The 14,354-nt window shown below is 40.4% G+C and overlaps 2 protein-coding genes and 1 pseudogene across 2 annotated transcripts; 1 reads left to right on the forward strand and 2 right to left on the reverse strand.

Moving 5' to 3' along the window:
* Nucleotides 1-4,069: 4,069 nt before the first annotated feature.
* LOC129771738 (uncharacterized) lies at nt 4,070-4,750 on the reverse strand. The gene is made up of 2 exons (XM_055775724.1): nt 4,623-4,750; nt 4,070-4,565 (listed from the first exon to the last, which is right to left on the reverse strand). The coding sequence occupies exons 1-2, from the start codon at nt 4,647-4,649 to the stop codon at nt 4,173-4,175; spliced, it is 420 nt and encodes a 139-aa protein (XP_055631699.1). The 5' UTR covers nt 4,650-4,750; the 3' UTR covers nt 4,070-4,172.
* Nucleotides 4,751-5,435: 685 nt separating this feature from the next.
* LOC129772218 (U4 spliceosomal RNA) lies at nt 5,436-5,610 on the forward strand (annotated as a pseudogene).
* Nucleotides 5,611-11,981: 6,371 nt separating this feature from the next.
* Nucleotides 11,982-13,973, reverse strand: LOC129766532 (uncharacterized). The gene has a single exon (XM_055767100.1). The coding sequence runs from the start codon at nt 13,971-13,973 to the stop codon at nt 11,982-11,984; it is 1,992 nt and encodes a 663-aa protein (XP_055623075.1).
* Between the last annotated feature and the right edge of the window lie 381 nt (nt 13,974-14,354).

Raw genomic sequence — 14,354 nt, forward strand, 5'->3', positions numbered from 1 at the left:
GATAACTAATACCAAAAAAATGCTTTATCATCAGAAGCGGTAGAAGCATCATTACTAGAGAGTGTAGGCACCGTCCAGTAGGCAGGAGTGTTCTATGATTTTTATGGGTGGAGAAGAATGGGTGTTATGGTCAAACGTATCACGTGGAAATTTTTGGGAGGGAGGAGACTGACAATATAAAATATCCGAAAATGTGCAACATTTGGAACAGAATTCGTTTTTATTAACAAATTAGCTGACCCGGTCAACTTCGTCCCACCCACAATTAATATTAAGCTGTCAAAAAAGTCCTGCGGTATTTCCGCGAGGTGTCGTAGTAAGCGCGTAGTTCTAGTTGTATTCATTGTATCGAGTCATACTATAGCTTGTTGGAAAGGTATTTTTGCGCGCTATAATATAGTCCTTGACAGTGTTTTGTTTGGTTAAGTCGTTCGTGAGTTATAGTGTCGCAAATATGGAACAAAATAAAGAGAAAATCCGACATATTTTACAGTACTACTATGACAAAGGCAAAAATGCATCTCAAGCTGCCAATAAAATTTGCGCAGTTTATGGACCCGATACCGTTTCCATTTCCACCGCACAACGATGGTTTCAACGTTTTCGTTCTGGTGTAGAGGTCGTCGAAGATGCGCCACGCTCCGGAAGGCCTGTCGTCGAAAATTGCGACAAAATCGCTGAATTATCCGAGAAAGACCGGCATAGTAGCAGCCATAGCATCGGCCAAGAGCTGGGGATAAGTCATCAAACCGTTATTAACCATTTGAAGAAGCTTGGATTCACAAAGAAGCTCGATGTATGGGTGCCACACACGTTGACGCAAAAAAACATCTTTGATCATATCGACGTATATGAATCGCTGCTGAATCGCAACAAAATCGACCCGTTTCTGAAGCGGATGGTGACTGGCGATGAAAAGTGGGTCACTTACGACAACGTGAAGCGCAAACGGTCGTGGTCGAAGCCCGCTGAAGCGGCTCAGACGGTGACCAAGCCCTCATTAACGGCCAGGAAGGTTCTGCTGTGTGTTTGGTGGGATTGTCAAGGAATAATCTATTATGAGCTGCTTCCCTATGGCCAAACGCTCAATTCGGACCTGTACTGCCAACAACTGGACCGCTTGAAGGTAGCACTCATGAAGAAGAGACCATCTTTGATAAACAGAGGCCTCATTGTCTTCCATCAGGACAACGCCAGGCCACACACTTCTTTTGTGACGCGCCAGAAGCTCCAGGAGCTCGGATGAGAGGTTCTTTTGCATCCGCCGTATAGTCAGGACCTTGCACCAAGTGACTACCACCTGTTTTTGTCCATGGCGAACGAGCTAGGTAGTCAGAAGTTAGCCACAAAAGAGGCCTGTGAAAATTGGCTATCCGAGTTTTTTGCCAATTAGGAAGCGAGCTTCTATAACAGGGGTATTATGAAGTTGGCATCTCGTTGGGAACAACTCATCGAACAAAACGGCGCATATTTGACTTAAAACAGATGATTGTAACTAATTTTATGAACAAATGAAAATTCATAAAAAAAAATACCGCAGGACTTTTTTGACAGCCTAATATATTGATATCAGAGATCGAAATGCTCGCCGATTTGAGACGAACAACATCCGTTTTCACCCACGAGGAAAAATAGCTGAGAATATAGGAGGCGAGAGAATGTTATACGCTCACCTCGATTCTCGCGAGAAATTCAATGCTGATTTTTATTTTTCGTCGAGTTATGATTGCCGAAAAATGTTTTCGTTTTCAGTGACTCCTTGATGCCGATAATGGTTGTTCACTTCTTCAGTACAGCTAAAAACATTGCATAAAAACATGCGGCAATATTAGCTTTGATTTTTCGCTCCATATTTTCAGTACCAAATGAGAGACGAAAAAGCATTCTCGTTGAACTTCCAAGATAGAGATTTTCCACATCTCTTTCTCTCTGGAAAAGAATTTGAAAGGAAGGTGAAAAGGAAGAGACGAAAATATCAACAATACACGGTTCATCGAATACTAGATTGATTGACTGAATATTCATCGCGCAGTCGAGCGAGAATTTCGATCCCTGATTGATATAAATCATTTCGAACACTCAGGTTCCCACAGAAATTATTTTTATGCACGTAATCTATACTCGCGGTACATAATTTCTTTTTTTGACATTTAAACCTTATGCTGACTAAGACGCATCAATCCTGATACTGACTGTTGAAATCCGTTGCTCCGTTTCCTTCCGTTCTTGAGTTAAATCGTGACAAACGAACACCAAATCATTTTTATTTATATAGATCAAGTTTATAAATACATAGTTACCTTCACTTGATTTATTAGAAACTCATTGTCGAAAAAAAACAATATTTATTTGAAGTTCATTGTGAAAACATAAACATAAACGAAAAGTAACCGTTATTGAATGAATGCATGGTGAAAATAAAAACGTTTTTCATTTGAAATTCATTTTGAATTATTTTTAAGCAATTGTTCATTTTTATTCTACATCTTGGATTTCGGTTCTGAGGATTCCGACGCTTTGCCTTGGAGCGCTGTTGCTTCGTTGTGCTGTTGTGGGGTTTGGAGATACAGACGATGATTCATCATGAAGCTAGAAACCCAATCCCTTCCTGCCAGTTTTGCAACTTGGTTGAATTCGTCCTGGGGGTTGTTGGCTTCGCAAAATCAAACGCCAGGCTCCGTAAATCTTTGAGAGTCATACCAGGGAAAGTTTTGTCCAGTGCTCTGCAGTGGTGCGCCAGATTCTCAGACTGCTCACTCATAAATATCTATCTAAACCACCCTAGGTGGTGGCGCTCACACATCCCAGCAGAGGTAGAAATGTCGATTCAAATAAAAAATCACCTACTGATATGAGCCACTTCCTCAGAGCTAATTCAGAAATCAGGAATACCGAGGTCTTCCGCAATCCGACGCTTCGAGACTCCGTTCCGAAGCCTCTGTCGGGCCATTTGAGCATTTATGGAGTGCATTGCTTCAATTCAATTTTCTTCATGTGGGTCCTGTTAAAAATGTTTGTTGAAAACATTTTATAATTTTTTTTAGAGCAAAACGCTAGTGCGAACTTTTATCCCACAGCCAATGCGCACCTTTGCCCAACAAGCATTTTTTGGACTAATCCAATTTTTAAAAACGCACTATCATCTACTATAGAATGAAGGCCAATGCGCACTTTTGCCCCGTGCGCACCTTAATAAACCGCTTTCTAGACATAGAAAGCGGTTTATTAAGGTGCGCAGGTGCGTTTATTAAGCGGTTTATTAGCAGAATTCAGAGAAGACACTAAACGTAAGTCACTGAACTTATGAATTATAAATAATTATAAAAAACGTTGTTCAACCCACAGGCAAAATTTAACAACTCAAACGTTGAATAAAGAGTCTGTTCAAATTTACCGAAATTCGTTTACCATCTTGTTACCGGCGTCGGAAACAAATACTCTATAACTCTTCTTAAGACATTATTTCGGTACGACTTATAATTTTTGAGATATAAATTATCAAAGATTTCTCTTATTAAAATCGATACGCCCTAATAAAAAGTTGAACTTGAGTCAGAAAATTCCCAATTGCTGTGGAAAACTCATCTTTCCTCCAACCCAAACGGAATACAAACTTTCATTCGAATCAAAAATACTCATGTCCTTTCATTTGTCGATTCCAATTGGAATTGCTCAATAGCAACAATCTCAACGTCTAGTCAATGACCTGGTATGAATTCTCTAGAACGAGTGTCACTTTCGGAACCACAATGATACACGAATCATTTTGATTCAGTCGAATCACGTTGAAGCTTCTGAGATTCAGTATATAGAAAAAATTAGATATGAATTTTAATGAGTCTAACTGCTGGAAACTGACGTAACATTAGAATCTCAAGAGATTCATTGCTACTGAAGGCATTTAAAATATTGTCCACATAATCATAAAACATCAACAACCCAATTTGTGGCTCTTGTTCAGATCGCGTAAAGAAGGGTTTCTTGTTGAAAGAATTATATTATAGAGAGCTGACCCATCGTGTTTTCATACAGTACGATAAATAAGAAGTCATGTCACTAAAATGAATCATTTAATTATATCTTTCCATTTATTGGATTATTTCCATCATGTGTTGTTACATAAATAGTATGAGATCCAATGAAAATTTTCCAAAATGTAACACTTTCTCACTTTAACTACTACTGTTCGCAGGTAACGTTGACTGCTGTATTTGTCGTACTCGTCTCCGTTCAGCATATTGCGATTTAAATCGGAAAACTGGTCGGAAAAGATGTGATTCGGCCAATTCCATGTCGTTTTCCTCCGAAGAATGAACCAGGAAATTAGATTCCAATTTCCTATCGTTCGATTCGGTCACTGCACTCCGCTTGATATCGGTTCGTATAGACGTTTCGCTACTGCTGGCGTCTTCCATGAAACCACGGTGAACCAACTTCTCAACTGTTTCGTGACTTGATAATGAGGCATTATAAATCTCATATTGTGCAGTATTGTTTGATAAGTTTCCATAAACATTACTAATTGGTGTACAATAGCAACACAACAATCTGAGAGTGATGATAAACTATAGGAAACAATGGGTAAATATATATTTTCACAAAAAAATGTATTATGATCTTACAGCAACGACATATTCTGTTGAAGCCATGTTGTTTTTGTGTTGAAAACTCTACACCAAATCTAAAACTTCAAAATTATTTGAATGCACTCTGGATTCTAAATCTTCACTGTGATGTTCTAAATAGTTCTGGACAGCCTCGACAACATGCATTTGCATTTATATCAGATATGAGAACTAAGATCTATCGTAGGTTGTTAAAAGTCACAGTCTATTATACGTGGAGGTGTGAAAAAGTATCACACCCATTCAACGGGCTCTTCTTCCGATCCACCCTTTGGACAATGCCCTTTAACTATTTCTCAAGCTCGGTGATGACGACAGGGATAGTTCTGATGAAGACGTGACAGATCGTGCGTAGTTATCGTCAGGTATCTCTCTAAAGCAAACGAACGAGCCACTGACGTTCTATTTCGAATTGTTTGATATTGGTTTAGAGTAGTAGTAAATTAGTTTGAATCATATTTGTCTATAGACATAGGTCAAGCGGGCTGAAAACAGGGGGTTTTCCCTGAGAATTCACTTCGTGTTTAAAAGGCTGTATGCATGGTATGATTCAATTAATACCGCATTATGATTATCAAGCTTATTCATCAAAAAAAAATAAGACCAATTCAATTCAGAAGGGTTTTCCGCGTAATGAGGTGATTGTTCGAGGGTTATCGAAAAGAAACGTGAAAATGAACTTTCCGTTCGATGAGGCCGATATGTATTATCTGACCGTCCGATGGATATGTGTAAAAAGCAACTTTACACCCTTACGTCGAATTTACATCTGATATTTCACAAAAACACTAGGCATTCAATTTTCCTGCTAGCTTTGCGCAGTGACGATATCGTAACCAATGAGGTACATTCGAGATGCGATTATTGCTAATTGAAAAAAAAAATTTCTGTACCTCGACAACGTCCACATACCTACCTATTCTAAAATATAATGAGCTCTCTTATGTAGATGACGTGAGACTTTTCATAAGCGTGGAGAAGTACGAACATGCCGCAGTCATGTTCAGAGACAGAGACAGTTAACAACTTCTACTGGTAGGTGTAAAGCCAATTTTATGTCACTCAATGCTTCAAAGTGCATTAACAGAGTTATACATTTCATACCGCCAAATATTTTGCCGACATGAATGCCTCAAAGCTGTATACAGGGTGTCACCGTGAAAGACACACATTTGAGTGCCTCTCGATGTAAACTCTGCCCTGCCCTGTTAATCAGCTGTGTTTTTTTTATGGCGACACATGTTTATAGTGCACTTGTAAGTGATAAAGCCAGTGTTTCACTTTTTTCAGAAGAAAATGGCAATGGATTCGAGTAGAGAACAAATCAAAATCTTGTGTCTTGCTGGAATGAGCAACACGCAGATCAGAAGGAAGCTGTCACATCTGAATTTAAGCAGATTCGTGTACAGGACCATTAAACGATTTGAGAAAAAATCCATAAAATCATCATGGACCTTGGAGATAGAGCTTTCAAGAAACAGAAGATTCACGGATTATCTCCAAAAATATTCAGTACCCACGGATAGCTCGCATTTCCTCCCGGTTTGAATCCGTTGGACTTTAACATTTAGGGATACTTGCTAGGAAAACTGGGTGAAGTAAAACATATGACTTTGGACACTTTCAAGAACCGTTGGTGAATAAAGGGTGTGTCACATCAAATTGCATCACGAAAAAAACGCTGTAGAAATTCGCCCAGTAGACCGATCCTTTTGAAAATTTTAGACAGTAAAATAAAAACTATTAAACAACTTTTGGCATTTTCTTTTTATTCATATTTCGAGCCCAAGCCCGTATGCTCGCACCTTCCTCCTTACCCCGTCCATAAGGTTCTGTACAACGTCAGGTTGTAGTTTTTTTTGAACAGAAATCCATTTTCTCTTGAAATTTGACAACTTTTGGGTTCTTCCGGAGGGCCTGCTTCATAACCGCCCAATATTTCTCTATTGGGCGAAGCTCCGGCGCATTGGGCGGGTTCATTTCCTTTGGCACGAAGGTGCCCCGTTGGCTTCGTACCACTCCAACACGTCCTTTGAATAGTGGTACGAAGCGAGATCCGACCAGAAGATGGTCGGGCCCTCGTGCTGCTTCAAAAGTGGTAGTAAGCGCTTCTGTAGGCACTCCTTAAGGTAAACCTGCCCGTTTACCGTGCCGGTCATCACGAAGGTGGCGCTCCGCTTTCCGCAAGAGCAGATCGCTTGCAAAACCATGAACTTTTTGGCAAACTTGGATAGTTTCTGCTTGCGAATCTCCTCCGGAACGCTGAATTTGTCCTCTGCGGAGAAGAACAACAGGCCCGGCAGCTGACGAAAGTCCGCTTTGACGTAGGTTTCGTCGTCCATTACCAGGCAATGCGGCTTCGTCAGCATTTCGGTGTACAGCTTCCGGGCTCGCGTCTTCCCCACCATGTTTTGCCTTTCGTCGCGGTTAGGAGCCTTCTGAACCTTGTATGTACGTAGGCCCTCCCGCTGCTTGGTCCGCTGGACGAATGAACTTGACAAATTCAGCTTATTGGCGACATCCCGAACCGAACTTCTCGGATCACGTCTAAACTGCTTAACTACGCGCTTGTGATCTTTTTCACTGACGGAGCATCCATTTTTGCCGTTCTTCACCTTCCGGTCGATGGTTAGGTTCTCGAAGTATCGTTTTAGTACTCTGCTGACCGTGGATTGGACGATTCCCAGCATCTTACCGATGTCCCGATGTGACAACTCCGGATTCTCGAAATGAGTGCACTGGATTAATTCACGACCCTCTTTTTCGTTCGACGACATTTTTCCAAATTTATGAAAAATTGACAGTGAAGCATGGCCAACGTGATCTATACACTCTTATCTGATTATAAGCGAAAGCTGAAGATATAATTCCTGAAAATTAAATTTCTACAGCGTTTTTTCCGTGATGCAATTTGATGTGACACACCCTTTATCTGGGATGAAATAGCGATCGAAGTCGTGCGTGCGTGATACTTGTGATCAGTGATGGTAAAAAATCACATTCAACAATCAATGAATAAGTATATCCCTCTAGTCGGATGTTTTTAAATCACCCCCAGCAGGCGATGCTCTTTTATCCTTCATATGTACACAGAGAGAATACTTGGAACGGTGAGCTACCAAGATCTCAAAAAAACAATATGAAAGAGGAATCCCCACTGTATGCACTCTCGAAGCATTACTTCTACTACTTAAGCTTTATCGTGAGTGCAAGCCACAAACGATTAATCCCATCCCATAGAGCGGATGATGAGTTCATGATCGGAAAGTGTACAAGAGACGATCAACTGAAATCTTACGACACTCTTCGAGGGATTTTTAATTCTCTATTGCACTGACCGCAGTGAGTGGAGTGTCGATTTTATTTTGCTGTCGTCTCCCGCCCGATAAACAGCAGACGGGTAATGGATGCAATTGATTAATTTTTTTACCAGCAGATTTAGGCGAATCTCATCCCGCCCAAAATCGTTTTTTAGATTCCAATAATTCTGAACATACACATTTCTCTTCAAATATTTTTTCTAATAATTCAATTAGTGTTTTCACGAAACACTTTTCGAATTCAATGGAATTTAAGATCCTTTTTTATTTTGTAGATAAAACGGATCACATACTTGATCAATTCAATTCTGTATGGTTACGTTTTTCGTTGCAAATAAATGTAATGAATTAGTATGGACATATGTTATTCATATATCGTGGACTTCCGACATATGTGGCAGTAGATTTATTGAACGACCAATGTTTTTTTCATATCCCTTCAAACTTGTTGCATCTCTTGAGTGTACATACTGCTTTGTCCGCAAATTTGTTTGGTTGAATCTGGTTAATTTCAGGTATTCAATCTCCATATTGTCGAATAAATACTGATGGAACAATCGGTATCGCAGAAATTGATTATCAACATCCTACCTAATCATCAAACGGTATGCGAAGAATTTAAACGAAATGACGGCATTGTAATATATGCTTTGTGAGGACCACACAATTATTATCAGAGCGGATAAACGTCCGACTGGCAGTCATGAACATCAATTTAATGTTCCCAAGATAAATTTATCCTTTGAAGGTCGTTAACCTTCCTAAGATGATCAGATGGAATATATTCCAATGTCGTCTGGAATAACCGAACCAACACCTTATGATCGTGATGTTGTTTTTGCTATTGTTCTGATGTTTCAAAACACGGCTTGATTTGAGGGGGATTATTGTTTGTAGTCTCTGGTAGATGAATTTAAACACCATCTGAGAAATCCTCTGTGGAACATTAAACATTAATGTCGTCCTATCTGCTGTAGCGCATTTTTTCCTTACACAGTTTCATCGAAGTAAACGCGCTCGGAGAGGAAAATTGAACGCCCGGACGAGAGAGCGAGAATCGTAAAGCGTACGTCATAGAGATACTAATTCTCATGGAGCAAATTTTTGTTAGGAGTTGTAAACAGAACGAGGAAGGAGAGTAACTCAATTATTCGAACTAGTTTCAGTCTAGCAATGCTTTGGTCAACTCAGAGTTACCAAGAGAAAATAATTTGGTTATGATGGGAGAGGATTAATAGTTAGTCGCAGTTTGCACAGATTACGATCTGTGCAGTTTGCGATTAATCGTAAATCGCATCATGCTCCCTTGTTTTCCATCCTTGCTTGTGATACTTTTGAGAAGCGTTTGCGGGCAGTTTGAACTGAACTAATTCTGCTGTAACTTCACTACTCTACCATGATAATAAAGAAGAACCAGAAAAGAAAGATTCATTTGTTTTACTTTTATGACATAAATAATAAAGTATATCTCTTTCACGGTGACACCCTGTACTGTTCTCTTGTTCGTTCGTTTTCGGAGTATTCTTCCGTAGTTTGAAATCCATATTGCGATAACAACATCCAGAGAGTTCGTTCAACGTAAATTTGTATGCTTCGTTTTACGCCGACAACCTCGTTGCAAGCTTTAATTGAGAAAATAACTGAATTGCGAATAATTAAATTTAATTTTCATTTAAGTTTATTTTGTTTCAAACTTTACTGCCTGCCGCGCTTTGCTGTGCACATTGTGGTTTTATGGCAGAGTAATGAGTAGCAAAACAAGGCATATGTTTCATATGAGTTTAATTGTGAAATACTTTTAATACGAAGATATTAAGGCTATCTGGCTTGCCAACACGGAAACGCGAAAACCACACAATTCCAAAAATTGATCTTGAGCAACACCAATCGAATAAAAATAGATTGATTTGAAATCATAATCAGATACAATTTTAGTACACGATTTTCTAAATACTTGTAAAGAAATGTTTTGCTATCACATAGAATACAAATTCAATACTTAAAAGATAATTTACGTTCACAGCTTTATTTCAGAAGTGTGCTTCTTCCATCTGGAAATCTTAAAGGAGTAAAGGATCAAAATTTTTAAGCGATTTCGGAACGCCTGTAGCCTTGATATAAATGATGACATGAAGATAAAAAATACAGTATTTTCAAGCTACAAAATTTTAGCTTAGGGATATCGTACGTACATATTTTTAGTTTGATGTGTATATGCGTTGTAGACAAAGGACATTGCTAGAAAAGGTAAAGCGTTTTTGGTTTGCTTTCAAAGTTTCTATAGATTTTAAAAATATATTCCCAATAAGAATCCAATCAATCTGATCATTTCGCTTACATTTGATTCATAGAAAGTTTCAATAGAACTATTTAATACAGAGGTATTCTCTATCCAATGAAAAATAATCCTTTAATTTTGAATTAAGAATATTTTATGAAATAATGAACGCCCAGAAAATCGATGGTCAAAATTTGAGAATATTCTATACAAGGCTCAATTGTTGATTTGACGAATGCATTATTTTTAACCTAGTTAAAGTGTTTCAAAAATCACTCAAAATATTTTCGATATCACATTTTTCTCTTCTATTTTTTTAGTCGAGTGTTGTTCTTTGCCCACTCCGGAATACGATCGGTTACAGAAAATGTCGGTTCATTTACACACTCGTTTTATTAGTCGTCAGCGTAGTACGAAACCTTTTCCGCAATAGTTCGGGAATTTTTTAGAGGGTACTAATAGTGTATTAATTTTTTTTTTATTTTTCAACTGCGCTTATCATTCTGTATTGAGTGCCTAGATGGCTTCCAAAATGCTCGCGGGGAAAAATTACTTCAGAAAACTAACGACTCATTGATTTTCTACTTACCTTGCTCGAAAAGTTATTTGTATTGCTTTTTACACCCCTTTTCTGCATTCCGCGGATTTGCATCTCGCTTGAAACCATCATTTCGTACGAGTTATAATTTCGTATTCCCTATTTCGAACGTTTTGCCTATTTCATGTTCGAAAAGAAATCGAAAAATCAAACGAAATGCAAACACACTTCAAACGGAATACAGAATGGAATTTTATCAAGTCGTTCGAAATAGTTTTATATAGCTAGTTTTCCTCCGCTTAAATCCTTATCAAAACATCACTTATTAAATTCGAACAGTTTACTAGAGAGCTATTCAACGCCGAATTAATCAGCCGCTGACCATCCTCCCTGTTGGCGCACCGAAATAATATATTCTCCGTTTTTATAAATCTTTTGTATTTTCACTTGGATGAAGAATTATAAAATTCCCATAGGAAACAATATATGTAGTTCGATTATGTTCTCTTCTTATACAATTGAAACTCACGTTTACTATTTCCACCCGATCAGTAAAGCTGATGAATGTTTTCTCGGGGTGCCAACTACGTTGAAGTGGCGAATTCAGATTATCGGTTACAAATTCCTAGATTAATCTACTAGATTTAGAATATTTTTAAGTTAGGTATAATTTTTACTAGATTTAGGCAAAATATTACCTTTTGACGAATATAACTAATGATAGCAATTAGATTTAAGTAGCGTTAGGATTATTTGATACCGTACGTTTTGTATAAACTGTTAGATAGGTTCAATAGCTGTAAGTCAAACTTTAGACTTTAACTATTTCTTTAGACCTCCTTTCTAAATCACTTTTATTTCAACTATCACCTTTGTTCTTCTCCAAAACTATTTTCCCTTTCTTCGATTTCTTCTTCTTTTTCCTCTTCATCATTCCTATCCATATTTATTGACCACTACTCTGCTGACCATTTGGACTGTGTGTAAACTGTCGGTCGAGGTATGGTTTCTTCGGTTTGGTTTGTATGTATGGAGAAGCGCTGCCAGTCGAGTAAAGGCGCGCTCTGATAACACTCCCCCCGAGTACGCCTACTTCCGGTTGGCTTACTGTTCCTCGCGCCGAACATCCAGGACTGCCAGTTTCTTTACCGGCCTCTCGTAAATCCCGTCGCCGTAAATAATCGCATCCGACCTTCGTATGGATGATTCTACCTTTCGGCCTACCAATTTCTGGGTAGCTGCGGATCTACGATGATTACTACGTCACCGATGACTATAGGTTTGGTGTGTACGAACCATTTTGTTCGTCTGGTTATTTCTGGAAGATAGTCGGTTACCCAACGCCTCCAGAACTGGTTTGCGATGATCTGGGATGTTCGCCAGTTCTGCAGCAATGCGGAACCACTGTTGTCGAGAATCGGGTCATCCGATGGCTTCGAGCCATCGGATGACCCGAGTAAAAAGTGATTCGGGGTAAGAGCTGGAGCCGAATCGCTGTCAATCGGAACGTGCGTCAAAGGTCGTGAATTTACGATGCTCTCGATTTCTATAAGCACGTTTCGAAGCACCTCATCTGTTGGTTGGCGGGATGATTGAATGGCCATCAAATTAGCCTTCACCGTCCGGATTAACCTTTCCCAGCAACCACCCATATGTGGTGCTGCGGGAGGATTAAATATCCAGTCCGTTTCTGAAGTGATGAACTCCTCCATAAACTGCTTTTCGTTAATAGCTGCCATCGCTTCCTTTAGCGTGCGACTGGCGCCGACAAAGTTCGTACCACGATCGCTGTAGATCTTCCTGGGAGTACCTCTGCGGGCGACAAAGTTGCGAAGACCCATTATGCATGAGTTTGTGCTGAGGGTGCAGACCAGTTCAATGTGAATAGCACGTATTGTCAGACAAGTGATCAGCATTCCCCAGCGCTTCTCTACTCGTCTGCCTAGGGCTACCTCAATCGGGCCAAAGTAGTCTATCCCGACATATGTGAAAGGCCGAGTGAAGGCTGCAAGCCGGGCTGGCGGTAGGTCTGCCATGATTGGAGGGCGAGGCATGGCTGTCTCGTTCTTACAGCGTTGGCAGTTCCTGCGGGCCTTGGCGAAGCCGACACGAATGCGAGGAATATGAAACCGTTGTCTTAGCTCATTTATGACGGTTTCGTGGTTGCAGTGGTGGTATCTGTGGTGGTAGTGCTTCATTATCAGGGTGGTTATGTGATGATCACGAGGCAGTATTATAGGTTTTTTGGCAGCTTCAGTGGCAAACTGACACGCACCAATCCTCGTTCTCATCCGAATGACTCCCTGCTCGTCCAGTTGAGGATTCAACTGGTACAGCGGGCTGGTTTTTGGTAGTGACTTCGTGGTTTCCAGATTAGCTACTTCGTTTGGGAAGCCCTCGTGTTGTGCGAGGCGAAACAAGTATTCTTCTGCCTTGTTGAGCTCGTCCGCGGAAAGCGGGCCAATCAGAATAGGATGTTCTTTTATCTTCAGTCGCAAGTTGGATATGTATCGGAAAACGAGAGCAACACAATTCCGCAATAATTTCCATTTGGAAAACTTACTGACGCAGATCAATTCATAATTAATACCGGCTGAGATTGAGACCGTACGATGTAGAAGTAAGTGAGGGCGAAGTTCAGCGGATCGATCGATCGGATCGAAGATCGTCATGAGAACGCGAAGCATTTCGCGCTTAGTTGGCGATCGGTGACCGCTGAGGAGAAGTTGATCGTAGCGCTTCCATCCAATTTTGAACATAAATTCATCCGTCTCTGTACGCCACCACATGCCGAGAACTTTTTCCATGGCTACTTCTGGTGAAATGTCTAGGTCCTTTTCCACAGTCGTCTTTTCTTTTAGAGCGGTGAGAACCCGTTTGGAGTTGCTTATCCAATTGCGGATCTCAAAGCCGCCCTGCGAGTGGCCGTGTCTCACTTCTTCGGCCAAACGAATTGCTTCGCTCTCTTCGTCTACGCTGACCAGCATATCGTCCACGTAGTGGCGTTTCGTGATAGCTTCCACGGCTGATTGATGCGTCGCCTTGAACCGTTCTGCGTTGAGGTTTTTGATGTATTGCGCGCAGCTTGGAGAACAGCAGGCACCGAAACTCATGACCTGCAATACATAGACAGACAGTTCACCGCTTCTGTCCAGCCAGAAGAACCTTTGACACTGTTGGTCCTCATGCCATATTGCTACCTGGTGATACATTTCGCGGATGTCTCCAGTTAATCAAATTCGTCGTTCGCGAAATGTGAGCAAGATCTCAAACAGCGAACAGAGCTGATCGGGACCCTTCAAAAGCGCAGAATTTAGCGAAACACCAAACGTTTTTGCAGCCGCGTCCCATACCAGCCTGACCTTCCCGGGTTTATTCGGATTTCTCACCGGAAATACAGGCAGATACCAAGAGGGAGTTTCGCGACGAGCTGGTGCAACAATGAGATATTGTATAAATACTCCTCCAAGCCACATGCGTCAACCGTCGCACAGAAATTTCGAACGCTAACAGCGAAATCCACAATCGTGTCGAGTTTATTCTCCCTTATTGCTGGCAAACAATTGATTTTCGAGATCAGAGAGTGTACTATC

Source organism: Toxorhynchites rutilus, chromosome 2, assembly GCF_029784135.1.
Source record: "Toxorhynchites rutilus septentrionalis strain SRP chromosome 2, ASM2978413v1, whole genome shotgun sequence".
NCBI lineage: Eukaryota > Metazoa > Arthropoda > Insecta > Diptera > Culicidae > Toxorhynchites > Toxorhynchites rutilus.

Coding starts and splice junctions, on each gene's coding strand:
- LOC129771738 (XM_055775724.1), bottom strand. CDS start 4,649: ATGGCTTCAACAGAATATGTCGTTGCT. Junction 4,566..4,622: donor CAACAGAATATGTCGTTGCT/GTAAGATCATAA, acceptor TGTTTCCTATAG/TTTATCATCACTCTCAGATT.
- LOC129766532 (XM_055767100.1), bottom strand. CDS start 13,973: ATGTATCACCAGGTAGCAATATGGCATGAGGACCAACAGTGTCAAAGG.